This window comes from Gadus morhua, chromosome 18 (genome assembly GCF_902167405.1).
Source record: "Gadus morhua chromosome 18, gadMor3.0, whole genome shotgun sequence".
NCBI classification, from domain to species: Eukaryota; Metazoa; Chordata; class Actinopteri; order Gadiformes; family Gadidae; genus Gadus; species Gadus morhua.
Window position 1 is genome coordinate 8,851,554 of NC_044065.1, and position 16,937 is coordinate 8,868,490.

Here is a 16,937-nt window from a genome sequence, read left to right on the forward strand (position 1 = left end):
TAACAGATCAAAATGAAGGGAGAAGCATCATGGTTCTTTATTTCATAACCTACAGTTCTAAATGACAAAAGCTGTAACTCAGGTTTCTCTACGTTAACGCTATATACAGGCGACGGACTGAAACAAAACATCTGCCCTGTTCATCTAACTCTTGATGGCTGGCCCACAATTGGCCAGAATATCGCAGATGTAACCGTTGTTTTTGGTCATCAACTCCTCTTTCATGCTCCGGAGCTTTGCCTTCAGCTCATCGTCGCTCATGGTGGCGGCAGGGAGTGACTTCACCTGCTCCAGGAAGTCCTGGATCATGTTCTCGCCGGCCTGAGGTGAGATGGAAGAAAACAGCAGAAGAAAACGGCTTCAAAAAAGGGGTTGGTTTCTTCAAGTGCGCCAGCAGGTATCTTGATCAGTAGGGTTAGGGTCATGGTACTATTGATAGTGCGTTGTATTTTGGTAGCCATCAGACACTGCGTTAGATACTGACAATTGGACACTGCAGTAATCCAAGCTACTTGATTAATTAGTTCTTCTGCAGGTCTTGGGGAAAATGTTAGATTTACCTTTCGATTTGGGAGATGCATTTGCCCAAATTGACGATACATTTTCGGGGGGGTGGGGAATTAACACCCTAAACGTTAGCAGAATATCGACGGATCCTTGCAGACATTGGGAGCGGTTAAAACCCAGGACTCCAAACTCATTCTGTGGTTGTACCCCGGTCAGCCATTATTAAAAAGGTGACATATTATACCACCAACTTGTGATGTCAGAAGAGGCCGATTTCAAAACGGCTTGTAACGGCTAATCACCCTCACACCTGGTGATGTAAGACGTCACCTTAAACGCGCTAGTGTGAAGTCAGCCTACCAGCTTGTCTGTGCAGCGTTTCTTGGCATCAGGCCCCGCCTCCTCATCTGCAGGCTCCTGAAACTCCTCTAGCTCTGCCGCCTTCTCTTTCGCCATGGCAACCACAGATGGCGGGAAGCAGGCCAACTCGGCCACGTGGATCCCGAAACTCTGGTCGCACACACCTGCAGGCGGGGCGGGTTACAGGATTTAGAATGCAAATTTTCCAAAATGCATCAACTATTAAACGATTCTTCTGTAGCCAAGATTAAAGAGCTGTAATTAGAGGAGCAAGTTAGAAATGGCATGCCCGTCAGCTAGCTATTAGTTAGTGTAATGCACAGGGAGAATATCTGATTTTCAACCACTGCCGGCTAACCTCAGACCAATCAGCACATCTCTTCCCTAAATAGTTGGGGGAATTCATCTCGTCGTTCACTCAGACGCTTGAAATGCAACACATTTGCACATGCAACCTATTTGGCGGATTTACTTCTCCTCTTTACAACTCTTGAATCGCACTTGTAACAGGTTTTACAATAACCCATTGATGCTTTAGTTCCCGAAATGCATCATCAATTAACTTGACCAAAGAAGCCAAGCCTAGCCTGGGACCGAGCCTCCCAGCCCCACTTAGACCCACCCCCTCCCAGCTCAGTGCTCCTCTCAAACCTTCGAGGTACCCCGGCCCCCCCCCCTCGGATCACCCACCTGGCTTCACGCGGTACAGCATGGTGAGCGTGCCCTGGGCGGTGAGCGCCGTGACGTGCAGGTTGCGCACGGCGGGGTACTGCGCGGCCAGCGCCGTCAGCTCGTGAAAGTGCGTGGCGAACAGGCAGAAGCAGCCGATGCGCGAGGCCACGTGCTCGCTGATGGCCCACGCCAGGCCGAAGCCGTCGTAGGTGGAGGTGCCGCGGCCCAGCTCGTCGATGATGATGAGGGAGTCCTCCGTGGCCGACCTGACGGAGGGAGGGAGAGAGGGAGGGAGAGAGGGAGGGAGGGAGAGGGGGGGGGGGGGGGGGGGGGGGGGGGGGCATGGAGTCACAATGCTGAACATACAACTCGCCTTAGTGTGGGTGATCCTAGTCATTGAGCGGAGAGCATACGTCTTTCTGCTCGAGTGTGTAGAGCGCCCCCCCCTCACCTCAGAATGGCGGCGGTCTCCAGCATCTCCGACATGAAGGTGGACACCCCCTTGACCTGGCTGTCCCCGGCACCCACCCGGGCCAGGACGCTGTCCACCACGTGCAGCTCGGCGCTCTCGCACGGCACGAAGCTGCCGATCTGAGCCATGAGCGCGACCACGCCCACCTGCCGGATGAAGGTGGACTTGCCCCCCATGTTGGGCCCTGTGGGACGGGGAGGGAGAGGGCAGAGGACAGGGTTAATAAGGCCCTGCTCTTTATTTACTATGATTACTATGATCCCATTTTGGAGTCACAAGCAGGACTTTGGTAGCGATTTCCAGTGTGACTGCAGTTAAGGGAAACTAGAAATCGAAGAAACTGATAGAAAAAGCAATCCATTAACAAAAAAAATGCATTGCTAGACATCCATTAGGTCCCAAAAAGTGTTAAATAAATGGGATTTGGAATATGTTGGATTTCTTTTAATACTTTAAAGGAAAGTGGATTCTCCGTGACAAATTATTAAAAATAAATAAATAATGAAGACAGAGAAATAAAAAAACTAGAAGGAGATGACAAATAAATCAACTGAAATCACACTAGCGAGTAGCAGCTTATTCCCCACCGGGGCAGGGAATAGAAACAAGACTGTTGGATTAAACTAATAGAAAAAGCCAACAGAGCTCGTACATCACAATACGTCATGGGATTTGTCCTTGCTTACTTTAAAATCAGAAATATAATAAATATAAAGGGGTGTCCTGTAGAAAGACTTTGGATAGTTTAGCTATTAGTTAGTCCATACCAGCACAATAACTAAGCTCCCATGCTCCCAAAATGGCAGCAGTTGTTGTGGTGTGAGGTCACGATGCAACCAAAAAACCAAACTTCCTAGCAAACCATGGATCGGCCCCTGCTCACCTGTGATGATGTAGAAGCTCTTCTCGCCGCGGGTGAAGCTGATGTCGTTGGGGATGAAGGCCGCGTCGGCGTCCGTCTCCATGCAGGGGTGGCGCGCCTGCCGCAGCTCCAGCCGCCGCGGCTCCTCCGGCGCCAGGAGGCGGGGCCTGACGTAGGGCACGGGCGCCGAGACCGCCGCCGCCGCAAGGCTCACCACCGCGTCCAGCTGGGCCGTGGCGTCGCTCAGCGCCTGCAGGGGGTCCACGTAGCCTGGACACACACGGACACACAAGGAAACACACGGACACACAATAAGAATCATACGGAGAAAATACCATGATGAAGAAAGGCCTTCAATGTAGGGCAGTGTAATTAATCTATTTCTATTACTTGGTCAAACGATCTCCAAACTAATATAATCTAGAATGAAACGATATATTTATTTTATCTTTTTCCAAGTATATTCGTTTTATACATTAAATATTTTATAGAAATTTCTGCAAAGCTGGATACATGTTTGAACATTATTTTCTATTTGAACATAGTGTGTATTTTTTTAAGGGGAAATTTCACAAAGCTCAGTTAAAGTTTTTTTTTTGGAGAGAAATGTTGAATAAATGCATTATGTTTTCAAACGCAAAAATAATTGTTTGAATAATCGTGATTTCAATATTGCCCAAAAAAACATGATTAGGATTATTTTGATGATTGAGCAGCTCTACTTCAATGCTATTGAAAATACAATTATTTTATTACAGACAGGCTAGGGAGTGAGGGAGTGATATGAAGCACTAGGATTGCAGGTCCTGGGTCTTATCGCCAAAGGGAAGTGTCCCAATATTATATATTGAGAATACTAAAATGCATGGGTAATGTTTGATTGGATTTCTTTATCAATATGCATTTTCATGATACGTCGAAAAGCATGTCCAGTCAATCCATGTCCTTAAAAATGTCAAATGGCCCCTTCCCCTTCCATTTGTGTTCCAATGACAAATGAAAACAGAAACCAAACCCCACCCGTGCCATGGCTAAGAGAGAGCAGGTGATTGGGCGACCTCTGAACTCTCCTCACCTGAGGCGATGGTGATTATTTCCTTGACGATGGCATTCTGGGCCTCCTCGTACTCCTCCCGGTTTTTCTTGTAGTCCTCGTTTAGCGAGCTCAGCTTGCTGCACATACACACACACATTACAAAGTACATTAAATTACTGAGTCATTGTTATCGGTGGAAGGACTGTATGTGTGCATGCGTGAGTCAGAACCATGACATAAGCGCAAATTAAAGCGCATTGCGTCACGCCTGTCCAATTCAGACACGTTAAATAACAGGCGTGCATTAAACTATCAATATATATTATAATTATTATGATCAGTACAGTTTAAACATCATTAAAAAACAAATGTTGCCCATTTTTTTATTGATTTGCGATTCAATTGTCGCGTGAATGTTCAGGGTTAAACCGCCAAGCTGGGGGTACTTCATTACTTTAGCGTTCGTTAAACCCAGGGATCCCCACTAGGACGGTCGCACCGGCGGCACTGGACGCTACCGCGGGCTCTGGGGACGGCTGAGGGTCGAGCCCCAGAGGAGGCCGAGGCCCGAGCCCCGAGCCCTCGACCCAGAGGAGGGCTGAGCCCCAGAGGAGGGCTGAGCCCCTGAGGAGGCCGAGGCCCGAGCCCTCGACCCAGAGGAGGGCTGAGCCCCAGAGGAGGCCGAGGCCCGAGCCCTCGACCCAGAGGAGGGCTGAGCCCCAGAGGAGGGTCTCACCCGTTGGTGAAGCGCACGCCGTTCTTCTGGACGTCCAGCGTGGTGTACTTCTTGTTGTTCCTCAGGCTCTTCTCCTCCTTGCAGGTGACCCTGAGGTAGAAGCCCAGAATGGCGTTGGACTCCAGCTTCACCGTCTTGCCGGCGTCCAGGCCTGGAGACGGGGGGGGGGAGAGAGGACGAGAGATTTAATAGGAGTACATCATCAGGGTGAAAGATAGGTCAAAGTAGTGTAGTAAGTGAAGAACAAGCACAGCGAGAAACAGTGTGGGGCCATGACTAATCAGTCCCCAGTCATTAGAGTACATCTGCGTCACACAGCAGGGCTGCTGGTAGCGTGCTGAACGACAACCACAGGCAGTGTCATCATGACAGCTGATTGACCATGCCACTCTGCTCTGCGTCGGGGGTCCTACGTAGGTTCCCCTGATGATCTAATCAATGCACCCCCCATAACTGCATTAGCCGCTATATTTAGCGCGTTCTGGGAGTCAAAAAACAATAAAACAAGGAAATAAAGATGCTCTTTAGAGTGATGGAAAACAGAAATCTGTCATTTACGATGAATTCTTTTAAAAAGAGTTATCAAGGTGTGCATTCAGCCTCATACAACCCTTATGTTCCATCAAATCCACTGCGAGGTCTTCCATTCCAGAAAATCTCCCCCGCCATGTTAAAGCCACATGCTGCTACCGTGGTCCTAATTATCCAATCACATGCATAACTGGATTAACCTCGTCAACCCTCATCGTTTGTTTTGTGGAAAGAACAACACATCACTAGAAAGGGGAGAAGAAGACTAAAGAAATAAAGAAATAATAAGCGTACTAAAGAGTCAGGGTGTTTGCACACCGGCCCGAAAAACGGCACCAGCCGTTCCCATCGGGCCCTCGGGCCTCTACCTGTTTGAGGTGGTCGGGTGTTGCCCAGGTGCTCCTGCCAACGTTGACAGTTAGGCGTGTGTTCAATTAGATTATGTTAAAAGGGAACATTATGCATCCCGGAGGGACAATGAAGTGTGAGAGCACCTCTGCAGTGAGATTACCACTGCAGGCCTACCCGGCCCCTTCCCCAGGTCCCTGGCCCCGCCCCCTTCCCCAGGTCCCGCCCCCTTCCCCAGGTCCCCGCCCCCTCCCAAGGTCCCTGGCCCCGCCCCTCCCAAGGTCCCTGGCCCCGCCCCTCCCAAGGTTCCGGCCCCTTCCCCAGGTCCCGCCCCCTTCCCCAGGTCCCGCCCCCTTCCCCAGGTCCCACCCCCTTCCCCAGGTCCCTGGCTCTGCCCCCTTCCCCAGGTCCCTGGCCCCGCCCCCTTACCCAGGCCCCGCCCCCTTACCCAGGCCCCGCCCCCTTACCCAGGCCCTGCCCCCTTACCCAGGTCCTGCCCCCTTACCCAGGTCCCGCCCCCTTACCCAGGTCCCTTGCTGCCGCCCCCAGCACCGCCTGCATGCTCTTCTCCAGCGCATCCATGGTCTCCCGCAGCTCACTGAGCACCGGGTCGAACGAGGCCTTCACCAGGAACTCATGGTGGTCCACCTGCAGACGCACAACATGTCAAATGAGGTGGTTCTCATGCGCATGCGTGGACTACACAGGAAGGCAGTGTTCCACGATGTTCACACACACCTGGTTCATGTCGAGCGTGGTCTCAATCATTTCCTGGTACTTGCTGAAGTCCGCCTCCATGTCTCGGAACGGGGTGATAAACGACGCCTCCAGCAGAACCTGGTAGCTGCCTGCAACGCAATAGACCCAATATTACATTGGTCCAACACAACCCCAACACTATAGACCCAATATTACATTAGCCCAACACAACCCCAACACAACATCACCTAAACACAATAGACCCAATATTACATTACCCCAACACAACATTACCCAAACACAATAGACCCAATATTACATTACCCCAACACAATATGAGCTACACAACATCACCCCAATACAACCAAACCAATATCACATTACCCCAACACAACAGCCATACATAATGTACAAATCATAAACCTCTGGTCAGATCATTTAGATAAACGTTTAACCAATGTAATCCTCTTAATTCGTGACTATTAAATGGGCGTTTTCTGCGTACCAGAGTATCTGTCCAGGGCCTGCACCAGGGCGGGGATGTGTCCCACGGCCTGGTACACGCGGTGGCAGTCCTGCAGCGTGGCCGAGTGCCTGTGGAACTTCTTGGCCAGCCGGTGGAGGTCAGGGAAGCGGCGCAGCAGGTCCTCCTGGCACGTCTGCCGCAGCTCAGAGTCGCACACGAAGCTCTCCACAAGGTCCAGCCTGACACACACACACACACACACACGCGCACACAGACAGACACACGCGTATAAAATCACTGAAATAATGACGGCTGCTTCTGAATCGTTTCTTCTCTCCTCTGATGTATAAAATTGTTCTTTCACATTATCGGTGGGTTGTTTTTAACTCAATACAGCCACCAGTGAGGAAATGCCATGACAGATTTTGAATTCAAGGTCCAACCACTGACAGGCTCAGGGCTGTGCGTTTACATATTACGACCAGATGAAGGCCATGGAGACATCACGGGCCTAGTGACACCAGTGCAAAACACGTAGCTCGCTTTCTAAGCACAGACCATGTATGATGGGAATTAATTGTGCAACCACGACAGCGGACTCGGAGGAGCGTCTACCCATTTTAAGTATAAAGGGAGGAGCATAAGAACGGTTTCTGGCACACGTCTGATCTAAAAAGGACCTTCAGACAGCTCTCTGGGGTACAACATGTGCTGCTCTGAAAGGGAACAGCTTAGAAAGGTTGAAAGGTATGAAAACCGTTTCCTCTGCGTTACCTCTCCTCTATCCTGGTCCTGTCCATCAGTGGCTGCTTGATCCACTGGTTGACCAATCGCTGGCCTTGAGGGGTGCGGCACTTGTTCAGAAGACCGGCCAATGAATGAGCTCCGCTGGTGTCGTCGGGTGAACCCTACAAGAGCAGAGACCAGAGAAGCCAATACATCTCATGCCCTCAAGATCACCATCGTCATTATGGGGGTTCCTGTATTTTCGCTAAACATTACTATCGGCCCTTCGCTACTTTGTATTCAGCAGAGCAGCTTTATGACTGCGATCTATTGAAAGTCGAAAATGCAAGACTTTGGCTTCATTACATTGATTACCTTTTTGACATTGTATATTTGAAACATAATACTTTGTGTTTCCAAGATGATAACGTGAACACATAAAGTCTGGGACTAAACGCTAAACTCTGAACAGAACGCTCACAAATCACTGAGCACACCACAATGGGAGATCATTGCTGTGCATCGACAGGCCACGACCCATCCCCATTGTGGATCTTGGCCCATTTTGGAACCCGACCCATAGTTTAAGAAAAGCTGGCCTTATGGTATCCGTCAAAGATGCCACCATTAACACACAGAGCGGAACTAGGAGCGGCTGCGTGGCTGCGACCTCTGACCTGGAAGAGGTTGAGGGCCTGCACGGCAGCGTTGTCCAGCCTCATGTACTGGCCGAGCTCCAGAGGCGTCAGGCTGAAGGAGTTGAAGTGGGACTCGTCAGACAGGAGCTCAAGGTAGCGGACTACGGCAGCCAGGCACGACATGGCCACCTGAACACACACACACACACACACACACACACACACACACACACACACACACACACACACACACACACACACACACACACACACACACACACACACACACACACACACACACACACGGAGACAGCAATCAGGCTCTTGTATCCAAATATAATGTACAGCGTTTTGTGATGAATTAAAGAGACGCAGATTTGAAATAATTAGGGATGGAATAAAGCATTGCACTAGAAGCATTGACTCTGGGGTCTATCAGACTTGGAAGCTGCACCTTGATTCAATCCAAACTTCTTGAAATTTGAACTTGTTTCCCCAGTTCCTCGCTGCAGGTTTCGGTCTTGCTTCATCACAGATACTACACCCACTCTTGATTGAAACAATGCATTGATCCCACGAGGTCATGGTCTCAGTCCTGCGTCTACCTGCTTGTCCAGCTCGGGCAGGGTGTTGCTGGCGGCCGTCTCCCCCTTCTTGGTCCTCAGGAGCCGGTTGAGGTCCTGCACCATGTCCTTACTACTGAACTCCGCCTTCTTCCTGTCAGACACCAGGACACCCCCACGCTGCACCACCTGAACACGCACACAATTACGATTTCAAACACGTTATTCCAGTGCGCAAGGGACATTTATTTATCTAATTATGCTTTCTATTTTTGTGTAGGATCATTATTTTCTGTTTGACAGTTTCAGTTTTTCTTTAACATGCTCGAATCTGCATGGAATGGCAACTGCAGCGCGTTTTCGTGATACGCTAAGATAAGAAGATTAGGCCTTTTGGCGGACGCCAAAACCCATCGAGTCCGTTAAAGAGTTACTATTGGGGGGGTTTTTGGTGTTTAGATGCAGACTTTAAAAGTTTTCATGGGTAAACCTGTTATACAAATTAGCTCCGAGTCAACCGGCTGCAAGGCCGTGTAGCATAGTGTTACGTTGCGTTGTTAAGTGTCGCGAAAGAGGTCGATTAACATGCAAAACAAAAGCTTGGGTACTCATTTTGCCATGGAAACGACAGTCACAAACACCTCGAATGGGAGCCACCCACCTCCTTGAGCTTGGCGCCGTCGCTGTTCCCGTCCCCCTGCGCGAGGAGACACTCTTTGGGGCCGATCTGGACCAGCAGGGACTCCAGGTTGGAGAAGATCTCGCCGTCCGGGAACTCGCACACCCCCATGGTCCTCTGGGCGGCGTCCACGTAGCCGACGCCCACCACGCGCTGTCCGTCGGCGCCCGTGCCCAGCTTCACCGCCACGACCCCGGCGCAGCCCTCTGCACCGGCCCCACTCCCAAACAGGATCTCCTCAAACTGGGTCAGGTTGCCGGGAGAAGCCTGGGTCGTTTTAAGGGGTAACAGTGACAGAGAGAAAGCATGTCAAGGTTATGGTGGAAGTGGATCACGAATCGTGCTCCAATTCGAATGCTGTGAGATTCGTTTTTGGACCGCGAGTTTGAGGAAGGAAGAGGCGACCATGTTTGGGGCCAAAGGCTCTTTGACACTACTAAAAGGAAGGGGCCCGGAGTTACATGCTGACAGGTTGGCAGAGACTGGCAAAATCAAAGGAGTGAATACCAGTTGTTATTTTTATTCGTTTAATTGAAGGAACAGTGACAAAATACTTTGTTTAAGATCCACACAAACACATTTGAAACCCAAAAAACGAATATATTTTGTTTGTTTGTTGAACACCTTAAAAACACCACAGTGTTGTCTACAAAGAATACACGTGAACACGTTTTCATATCTGGAACTGTTCATGGATCTCACCTTGAAGGCAATTCTCCAATCGTGCTCCCTGCTGTTCTTGCTGTGGTTCTTGTAAACTTCCACTCGGTACTGCCTCACCAGCAGCAGGTCCCGCACGAAGGCTTCAAAGTTGAGCTTGCTGAGGATAACGCTCTCCAACTTGCGGGTCCCTGTGACCCACACGTTAACATTTACAGATGAAAACAAATCTGAAAACCTAACGGTGCATTTCGAATACAATTAGCATCATCAATGGTTGACGTGTGGCCGCATTAATTGTGAATATCTCGGAAAAATTGCATGGTATTTCTGCACCAATAAACATTTGAAGTAGTAATCTAAGCTAACGTTACCAACCTGAGCCCAGATTCTTGATGACCCCGTTCGTCTTGAAAACCTCCTTCGCAGCGAATAGAGCATCTTTACCATGCACGGTATAGTAATCATTGCGATCGAACACTCGGAAAGTGGTGTCTGGTTTCTCCGGCATGGAGAAGTAAGAGTTAAGAAAGCCATGTTCAGCTGCGCTGTCCATAGACAGATTCTGCTTCGGCTGCACCGCCATGCTGGAAACTCCCGCCAGTACGCTATGGCAGACCGGAAGTTACGTTTCAAGTCTGTCCCCATGGAAACGGATGTAAAGGCCCTACAATCTTTTCAACAAATGTGAGAATTGAGAATGTAACAGCAAAATATAAAATATGCTTATAATACCGAGACAAATTTGCTTGACGAATGTTGCCAGCCCCCTCAGACCAATAATACTTAAAAGCATGTAAACTTTGGATCTGGTCTGACAAATTATTAGAGATAAACACAGGATAGATTTGTTATTACAAAACTCTATTTGAAGTTCAAGTTCATGATGATTTAAATAAACATTCGCCGAATTTGATACAAGGACGAGGACTTAATTGTTAATTTGTAGCAAAAAAATAATAATTCAGTCAGTGTTACCTAATAAATAATGTACTGTTTTCTATGTATTCATATTTGCTATTTAGTAGAGAAGAGCCGTAAGGGGATTGCGCCTAACACCTTTTGATAGGAGAGAGGAAGGGAAGCATAGGGATCATTTGTACAAGGTGTTGAATTAACTAGTAATTGTAAGAAACAAAGGTTATATAATTGGTGATGGGGAATCAATACATAAACCTAGTCTATGCATTTTGACTGGGAGTCAAACACCCTATAGGCATGACTACGGCCTAGCCCTTTTAATATCCTTCTCCTAGACACAAAGGCGTGCTGCTGAAACTAACAATTGTGTGTTTAGCATTTCAGTGGGTAGAGCTCATTATAAATCTCTGTTTGTCATTCACATTGTCCACGTCACTAGATGACTGATTGATGGGCGGTAGCTATGATTTCATAGGCGGCTGCCTATGAATCAGAACCAGGTAAGCTAGTTCCATTTTTGTCTTGAAGAAGGAGCTGCATGTTATCTTTGCTGCTGGTATAGAAATTATAGAATAGAAACTAACCAGAATTTGTGTGTTTAGCATTTTAGTTGGTAGAGCTGATTCTAACTCTGTTGTTAGCAAGTGGGCAATCATCCAGGTACGGCAGGGGCCCATAGCATGCTATAAAGAAGACGACATAGTCATATCTCACATATTTGACTCAGATTTAATAATAATAAATAAAAAAGGAACCAAAATAGGCCTAACTAAATTCAAAGGGTGGAATGGCAGCATAATAACATATACATAGTACTAATTTTTATATGTATTATATTTATTTTATTTTATTTGTATTATTATTTGAAGCATTCATTTGCTCTCTCATATGGCTATTTTTATTTTCTTATGAGAGGTGGGTTGTGGTTGGGATATGGGTGGGTGGGCGGAGGGGGTGATTATGTGTCTCTGACCACTATAATTGAACCTTTGTTTATCCTCCTCATAAAGAAAATAAAAAAAATTGATCACAAAAAAAAAGCATCAGACCCCTGCAAAGACTCACCTCCCACCCATCGTAGCTATGTCCGTTACCTCAACCGCCTCCTCGTTCTCAGACTATCAGGGCCTGGAGGAGAGACTCGACTCCTCATCTCGCCAAAGTGGCCCTACCGAGATCCTTCCCCTGGAACACTTGACTAGATCTGCGCTCGAACTCCACACTGTGGCTGTCAGCCTTCCTATAAAGCTCTCGTTCTCCTGGGCTACATCAACATCCTGCCGGAGCAGTGGCACTTCCCTGGATTAACAGTCTTTTTCGCCCCCTTCCACTGTCTCCTTCTCCTCATCCACAGGGCTGGGAACCCGACTTTATATTTTACGAGGTCCTGCGGTCCCTTAGATCTCTGTTACCCTGCTCCCTTTGTGGCTCTCTCTCTCCCCTTGAAGTCCTCCTCCGTGCCCCTCACGCTGTCGACACATGCCGTAACCTGCAATCTCTCTCCCTCTATTCGCGCCTCAACTGTTCTGCCTTCACTACCATCTCTAGAACTATTCTCTCTACTATCCACAGAGAAAGCCTTCCGGAACTCTCCTATCTTCCCTCTCCTCCTCATCGGACCCCCTCTCTCCACTCCAGACCAGCGCGTAAGTTACCGGGGTACATCTCTGGATCTGGAAAATGGTGTAAATGAGTGACAGGTGAGAGGGGTCCCCCTCAGGATGTACGCCTTGGTTGACCTCTCCTTCATATGGGTCAGATAATGGCTCCCTTAGCCATATGGTAAATACATTAGTACAGCGTTTAATGTTTAAATTTGATTGTGACAATACTTATTTAACCCTAACATGTAAGTGAATTGAGAAATAGAATGAGGTCATTGAATTTAGAGATAACGACCTCAGTGGTCACTGGTCACCCTAGGACCAGCTCTGATCTAAACATGGGATGAGGAGTTCCTTTCAGAGGGACATCGATTCGGGAGGTGTAATAAAAGACACATTGAATTCCCTTGGAATAAGGCCCTTTGACTGCTTTTTTCCACACTGGTTTCCAACATGCAGACAAGATATTACTTGTACTTCCTTTAAACCTCACTCATTTTCTTGTGTGTGTGTGTGTGTGTGTGTGTGTGTGTGTGTGTGTGTGTGTGTGTGTGTGTGTGTGTGTGTGTGTGTGTGTGTGTGTGTGTGTGTGTGTGTGTGTGTGTGTGTGTGTGTGTGTGTGTGTGTGTGTGTGTGTGTGTCCTCTGCCCTTACCAGATTCGACATTTCAATCGTTTTGCCTCGTCATTTCAATGACGAGACAATTGTTCTTCACGTGGTCTCCACCGTGGCGAATGGAGTGGGCAGCCAGTGTATAAATTAAACCAGCGCCAGCCTCATCTGTAGTTCTACCACCTGTTTTTCTTTCAGCCTTCACGACCGGTTATCAACAAGGACCCAATCATGAACGGTCACTCCAATGGAAAGATCAGCAACACTGTTGAAGACTACAACAGAAACGAAAAAAAGTGCTTCGGCGACCTCGCCGTAGAAATGAAAAAGTCTGCGGTAATCTGCGAACAAGAGTTTTCTCGCAAAAAGACAGAAGACGAGTCCAGGTTGCCAGCCATCGAGGCGGCGTACTCGATCATCCTACGTGAACTGGGAGAGGACACCGATCGCCAGGGCTTATTGCGCACACCTTTACGCGCCGCCAAAGCCATGCAGTTCCTTACCAAGGGCTACCATGAGAATGTTAACGGTGAGTTCAAAACTTCATGGCGCAGCACTACTCTTTACAACTATGTTATATTCATCCAAGCGGTATGGTTGACTGATAAACATGCATTGTTGTTGTGTTGGTCAACCTTATTCCTAGACGGCTCTTTGGTTGGTATAGTTGTTTATTTAGTTAACGAGAGCCTTGTGTGACAGACATAATTTAAAAAAATAGGCCATCATTACTTATATTATGTATTATGACGGCACTGCTTTGTGTAGGGAGAAAAAAACAGTTAACAAAAGGTCTACTTTTGGTCACTTCTTGTAGTCTTTATATTGCCAGACCAAATCTAAAACATGAGTTTCACAGGCTGCTCTTATTGGTCTATAATGGTCGAACAATCAACAGTTGAACACTGTGATGTAGCTGAAGATGTTTGTTGGCTTGTGTGTTCAGATATCCTGAATGATGCCATATTTGACGAAGACCACGACGAGATGGTGATTGTGAAGGACATCGACATGTTCTCACTGTGTGAACACCACCTGGTGCCCTTCTTCGGAAAAGTAAGTGCAGATGGATAGATGGATAGATAGATAATAATATGCATGCCTGAGCATATCGGCTGCGGAATATATAAGGAGATCCAAATTAAGTGTTATTGTTGTTCTAAATGTTTTAGACAACACAATAAGGTCATATATATATATTCAACCTCTCTGTCTCCTCTGCAGGTTCATATAGGCTACCTGCCAAACCAAAAAGTTGTGGGACTAAGCAAGCTGGCAAGGTAAACACACACACACACACACACACGCACTCACACACGCACGCACACACGCACGCACGCACGCACGCACGTACGCACGCACGCACGCACGCACGCACGCACGCACACACGCACACACACACACACACACACACACACACACACACACACACACACACACACACACACACACACACTCATTCACACTCTCTCTCTTCTGGGGCCTCGCTTAACCCCAGTGAGTGCATGATTGTGTGTTTGTGGCGTTAGTGCCGGCCGGCTGCGTTCTTCTGTTGGTTCAGCACATTGAACCAACAGACAGGCCTAAGCTACGGCTACTGTCCGGTCCTCTGATCTGAGACAGCTCCCTAAACTTAGTCGCTCAGACCATGAGAACATTCCCCTTGGATGTGTGGGAATCACCCTGGTATTATCACAGCGTCTCTCTCTCTCTCTCTTCTGTTCCTCTGGTTTTGCTGTAATATCGCAACATCTATCATCCCTGAGTCAAAGCACATAACACACAGTGTATGTTCATAAAGGACTTATTAGTATGCTATTGATGTTTGGGCAAAGAATCATCGGTTGCTATTATCCAATAATTTAATATGCTCCTGGCTTCTGCTTTGTTTTTGCTTGTAGGATCGTGGAGATCTTCAGTCGGAGACTTCAAGGTAAGGTTGTGGAAAAGCACATTTGAGATTGGAGCGGTCACTTGCTGGTCCAGTGTGAGGTGGTGTTCTGACTGGCCCCGTCTGCCCTGCAGTACAGGAGCGTCTGACCAAGCAGATCGCCACGGCCGTTTCAGAGGCCCTGCAGCCGAAGGGGGTCGCTGTGGTCATCGAGGCTGCGTGAGTCCACACACACACACACACAGACACAGACACAGACACACACACACACACACACACACACACACACACACACACACACACACTATCCTAAAAATACATAACCGTATGATATCCTTTTCTTAATCGTTTCCAAAAACGTATCCCACCAGAGAGCATTTGAAAACCCTAACCCTTGCTTCCACTTGAGTCCACTTACCGTGTGTGTGTGTGTGTGTGTGTGTGTGTGTGTGTGTGTGTGTGTGCGTGTGCGTGCGTGCGTGTGTGTGTGTGTGTGTGTGTGTGTGTGTGTGTGTGTGTGTGTGCGTGTTCTGCAGGCACATGTGTATGGTGATGCGTGGAGTGCAGAAGATCAACACCCGAACAGTGACCAGCACCATGCTGGGTCTGTGCAGGGAAGACCCAAAGACCCGGGAAGAGTTCCTCTCCCTCACCATGCGCTAGAGCTGATGTAACTCCTCCCCCCACACACCCACCCAGCCCCCCATAACAGAAACACACATGCACCCACAAGCCTTCGATCCACAGCTGATGGGAGATGGACCAGATCAATGTTGTAAATAAGAAACTGTTCTTAATGTTTTATCTGGAAAAATAAAGGTAAAAAAAGAAGAAGAAAAAGATGCATGTGGATCAACGGTCCTGAACACCACTTTTACTCCATTGAGCCAATTCTTGGAAATAAAGTGTTATGGCTCATTTAGGGGGTTCATGTCAGGTCGATCGGTATTCACGATGGTACGCCGGACATCCACAGTACAAGAACGCAATATTTATAACGTTATGCATGTTGGGTCCATATTTACCCAAGAGAGTTTACACTCATTTGAAAGACGTCTGCCTGGTTTTGGTTCCACTGGTGCTATTTTCTTCAAACTGGGAACCTAAATCCTACCATCGGTGCCTTGAATCCTACCCTTGCTAACTTGAATCCTACCCTTGCTAACTTGAATCTACCCTTTCTAACTTGAATCCTACCCTTGCTAACTTGAATCCTACCCTTGCAAACTTGAATCCTACCCTTGCTAACTTGAATCCTACCCTTGCTAACTTGAATCCTACCCTTGCTAACTTGAATCCTGCCCTTGCTAACTTGAATCCTACCCTTGCTGCCTGAATTTCATGGATATATTCTGCATTCGAAGTATCAGAATTGATCATATAGATATATATTATAGCATTGTAATTTTAGTAGGGTTGGTCTGGGGAAATATTTACATACTTGTTTTCAGGTTAATTATTAAAAATATACTTGTTAATGTGTATGGTTACAAAGGCCATTTGTCAAAAATAAGATCCATGTTGTGATGTTGCAGTATTTAGCATTTTTAAGTTTATCAGATGTCCAGTATCATGAGCTATTTTAATGTTTGTTGGTTCTTTAACCAAATAAAAATGTATTAATATAAAGTGTCTGCTCTATAGGAAAGTCTTTCTGCCCGTCTATTTGTCTTTGTCTTTTTGTTAACCACATTCTATTTCTAAGGACTTGGGTAAAGGAACTCAGAAGACAAACATTGCAAAGCCTTATTAGACTTGTACTTGCAACCCTATACACACAAATACGCTATATGATTGTTTAAAGGGCATACCCACTTGTGACATCACAAGTGGGTATGCCCCATGATAGATCGAACAACATTTGATGCATTCCACTTGGTAGACTGATCTATCCAGCAACAATCTAGGTGGACACTCCCACTTGTGATGTGTCTAAAACACATGAAAAGGTAGA

At 47.5% G+C, this 16,937-nt stretch overlaps 2 protein-coding genes across 2 annotated transcripts; one reads left to right on the forward strand and one right to left on the reverse strand.

The window, feature by feature from the left end:
- Positions 1-13: 13 nt before the first annotated feature.
- On the reverse strand, positions 14-10,589 carry msh2 (mutS homolog 2 (E. coli)). Its single transcript, XM_030340120.1, has 16 exons — positions 10,334-10,589; positions 9,998-10,146; positions 9,278-9,562; positions 8,659-8,805; positions 8,093-8,242; positions 7,464-7,597; positions 6,729-6,928; positions 6,263-6,372; positions 6,049-6,172; positions 4,646-4,796; positions 3,949-4,046; positions 2,895-3,143; positions 1,991-2,195; positions 1,558-1,805; positions 868-1,031; positions 14-321 (listed from the first exon to the last, which is right to left on the reverse strand). The coding sequence occupies exons 1-16, from the start codon at positions 10,539-10,541 to the stop codon at positions 145-147; spliced, it is 2,799 nt and encodes a 932-aa protein (XP_030195980.1). The 5' UTR covers positions 10,542-10,589; the 3' UTR covers positions 14-144.
- A 2,580-nt stretch (positions 10,590-13,169) lies between these two features.
- Positions 13,170-16,634, forward strand: gch2 (GTP cyclohydrolase 2). The gene is made up of 6 exons (XM_030340441.1): positions 13,170-13,621; positions 14,039-14,148; positions 14,317-14,372; positions 14,994-15,025; positions 15,118-15,202; positions 15,520-16,634. Exons 1-6 carry the CDS (start codon positions 13,324-13,326, stop codon positions 15,644-15,646), a joined length of 708 nt encoding a protein of 235 aa, XP_030196301.1. The 5' UTR covers positions 13,170-13,323; the 3' UTR covers positions 15,647-16,634.
- The last annotated feature ends 303 nt before the right edge of the window (positions 16,635-16,937 follow it).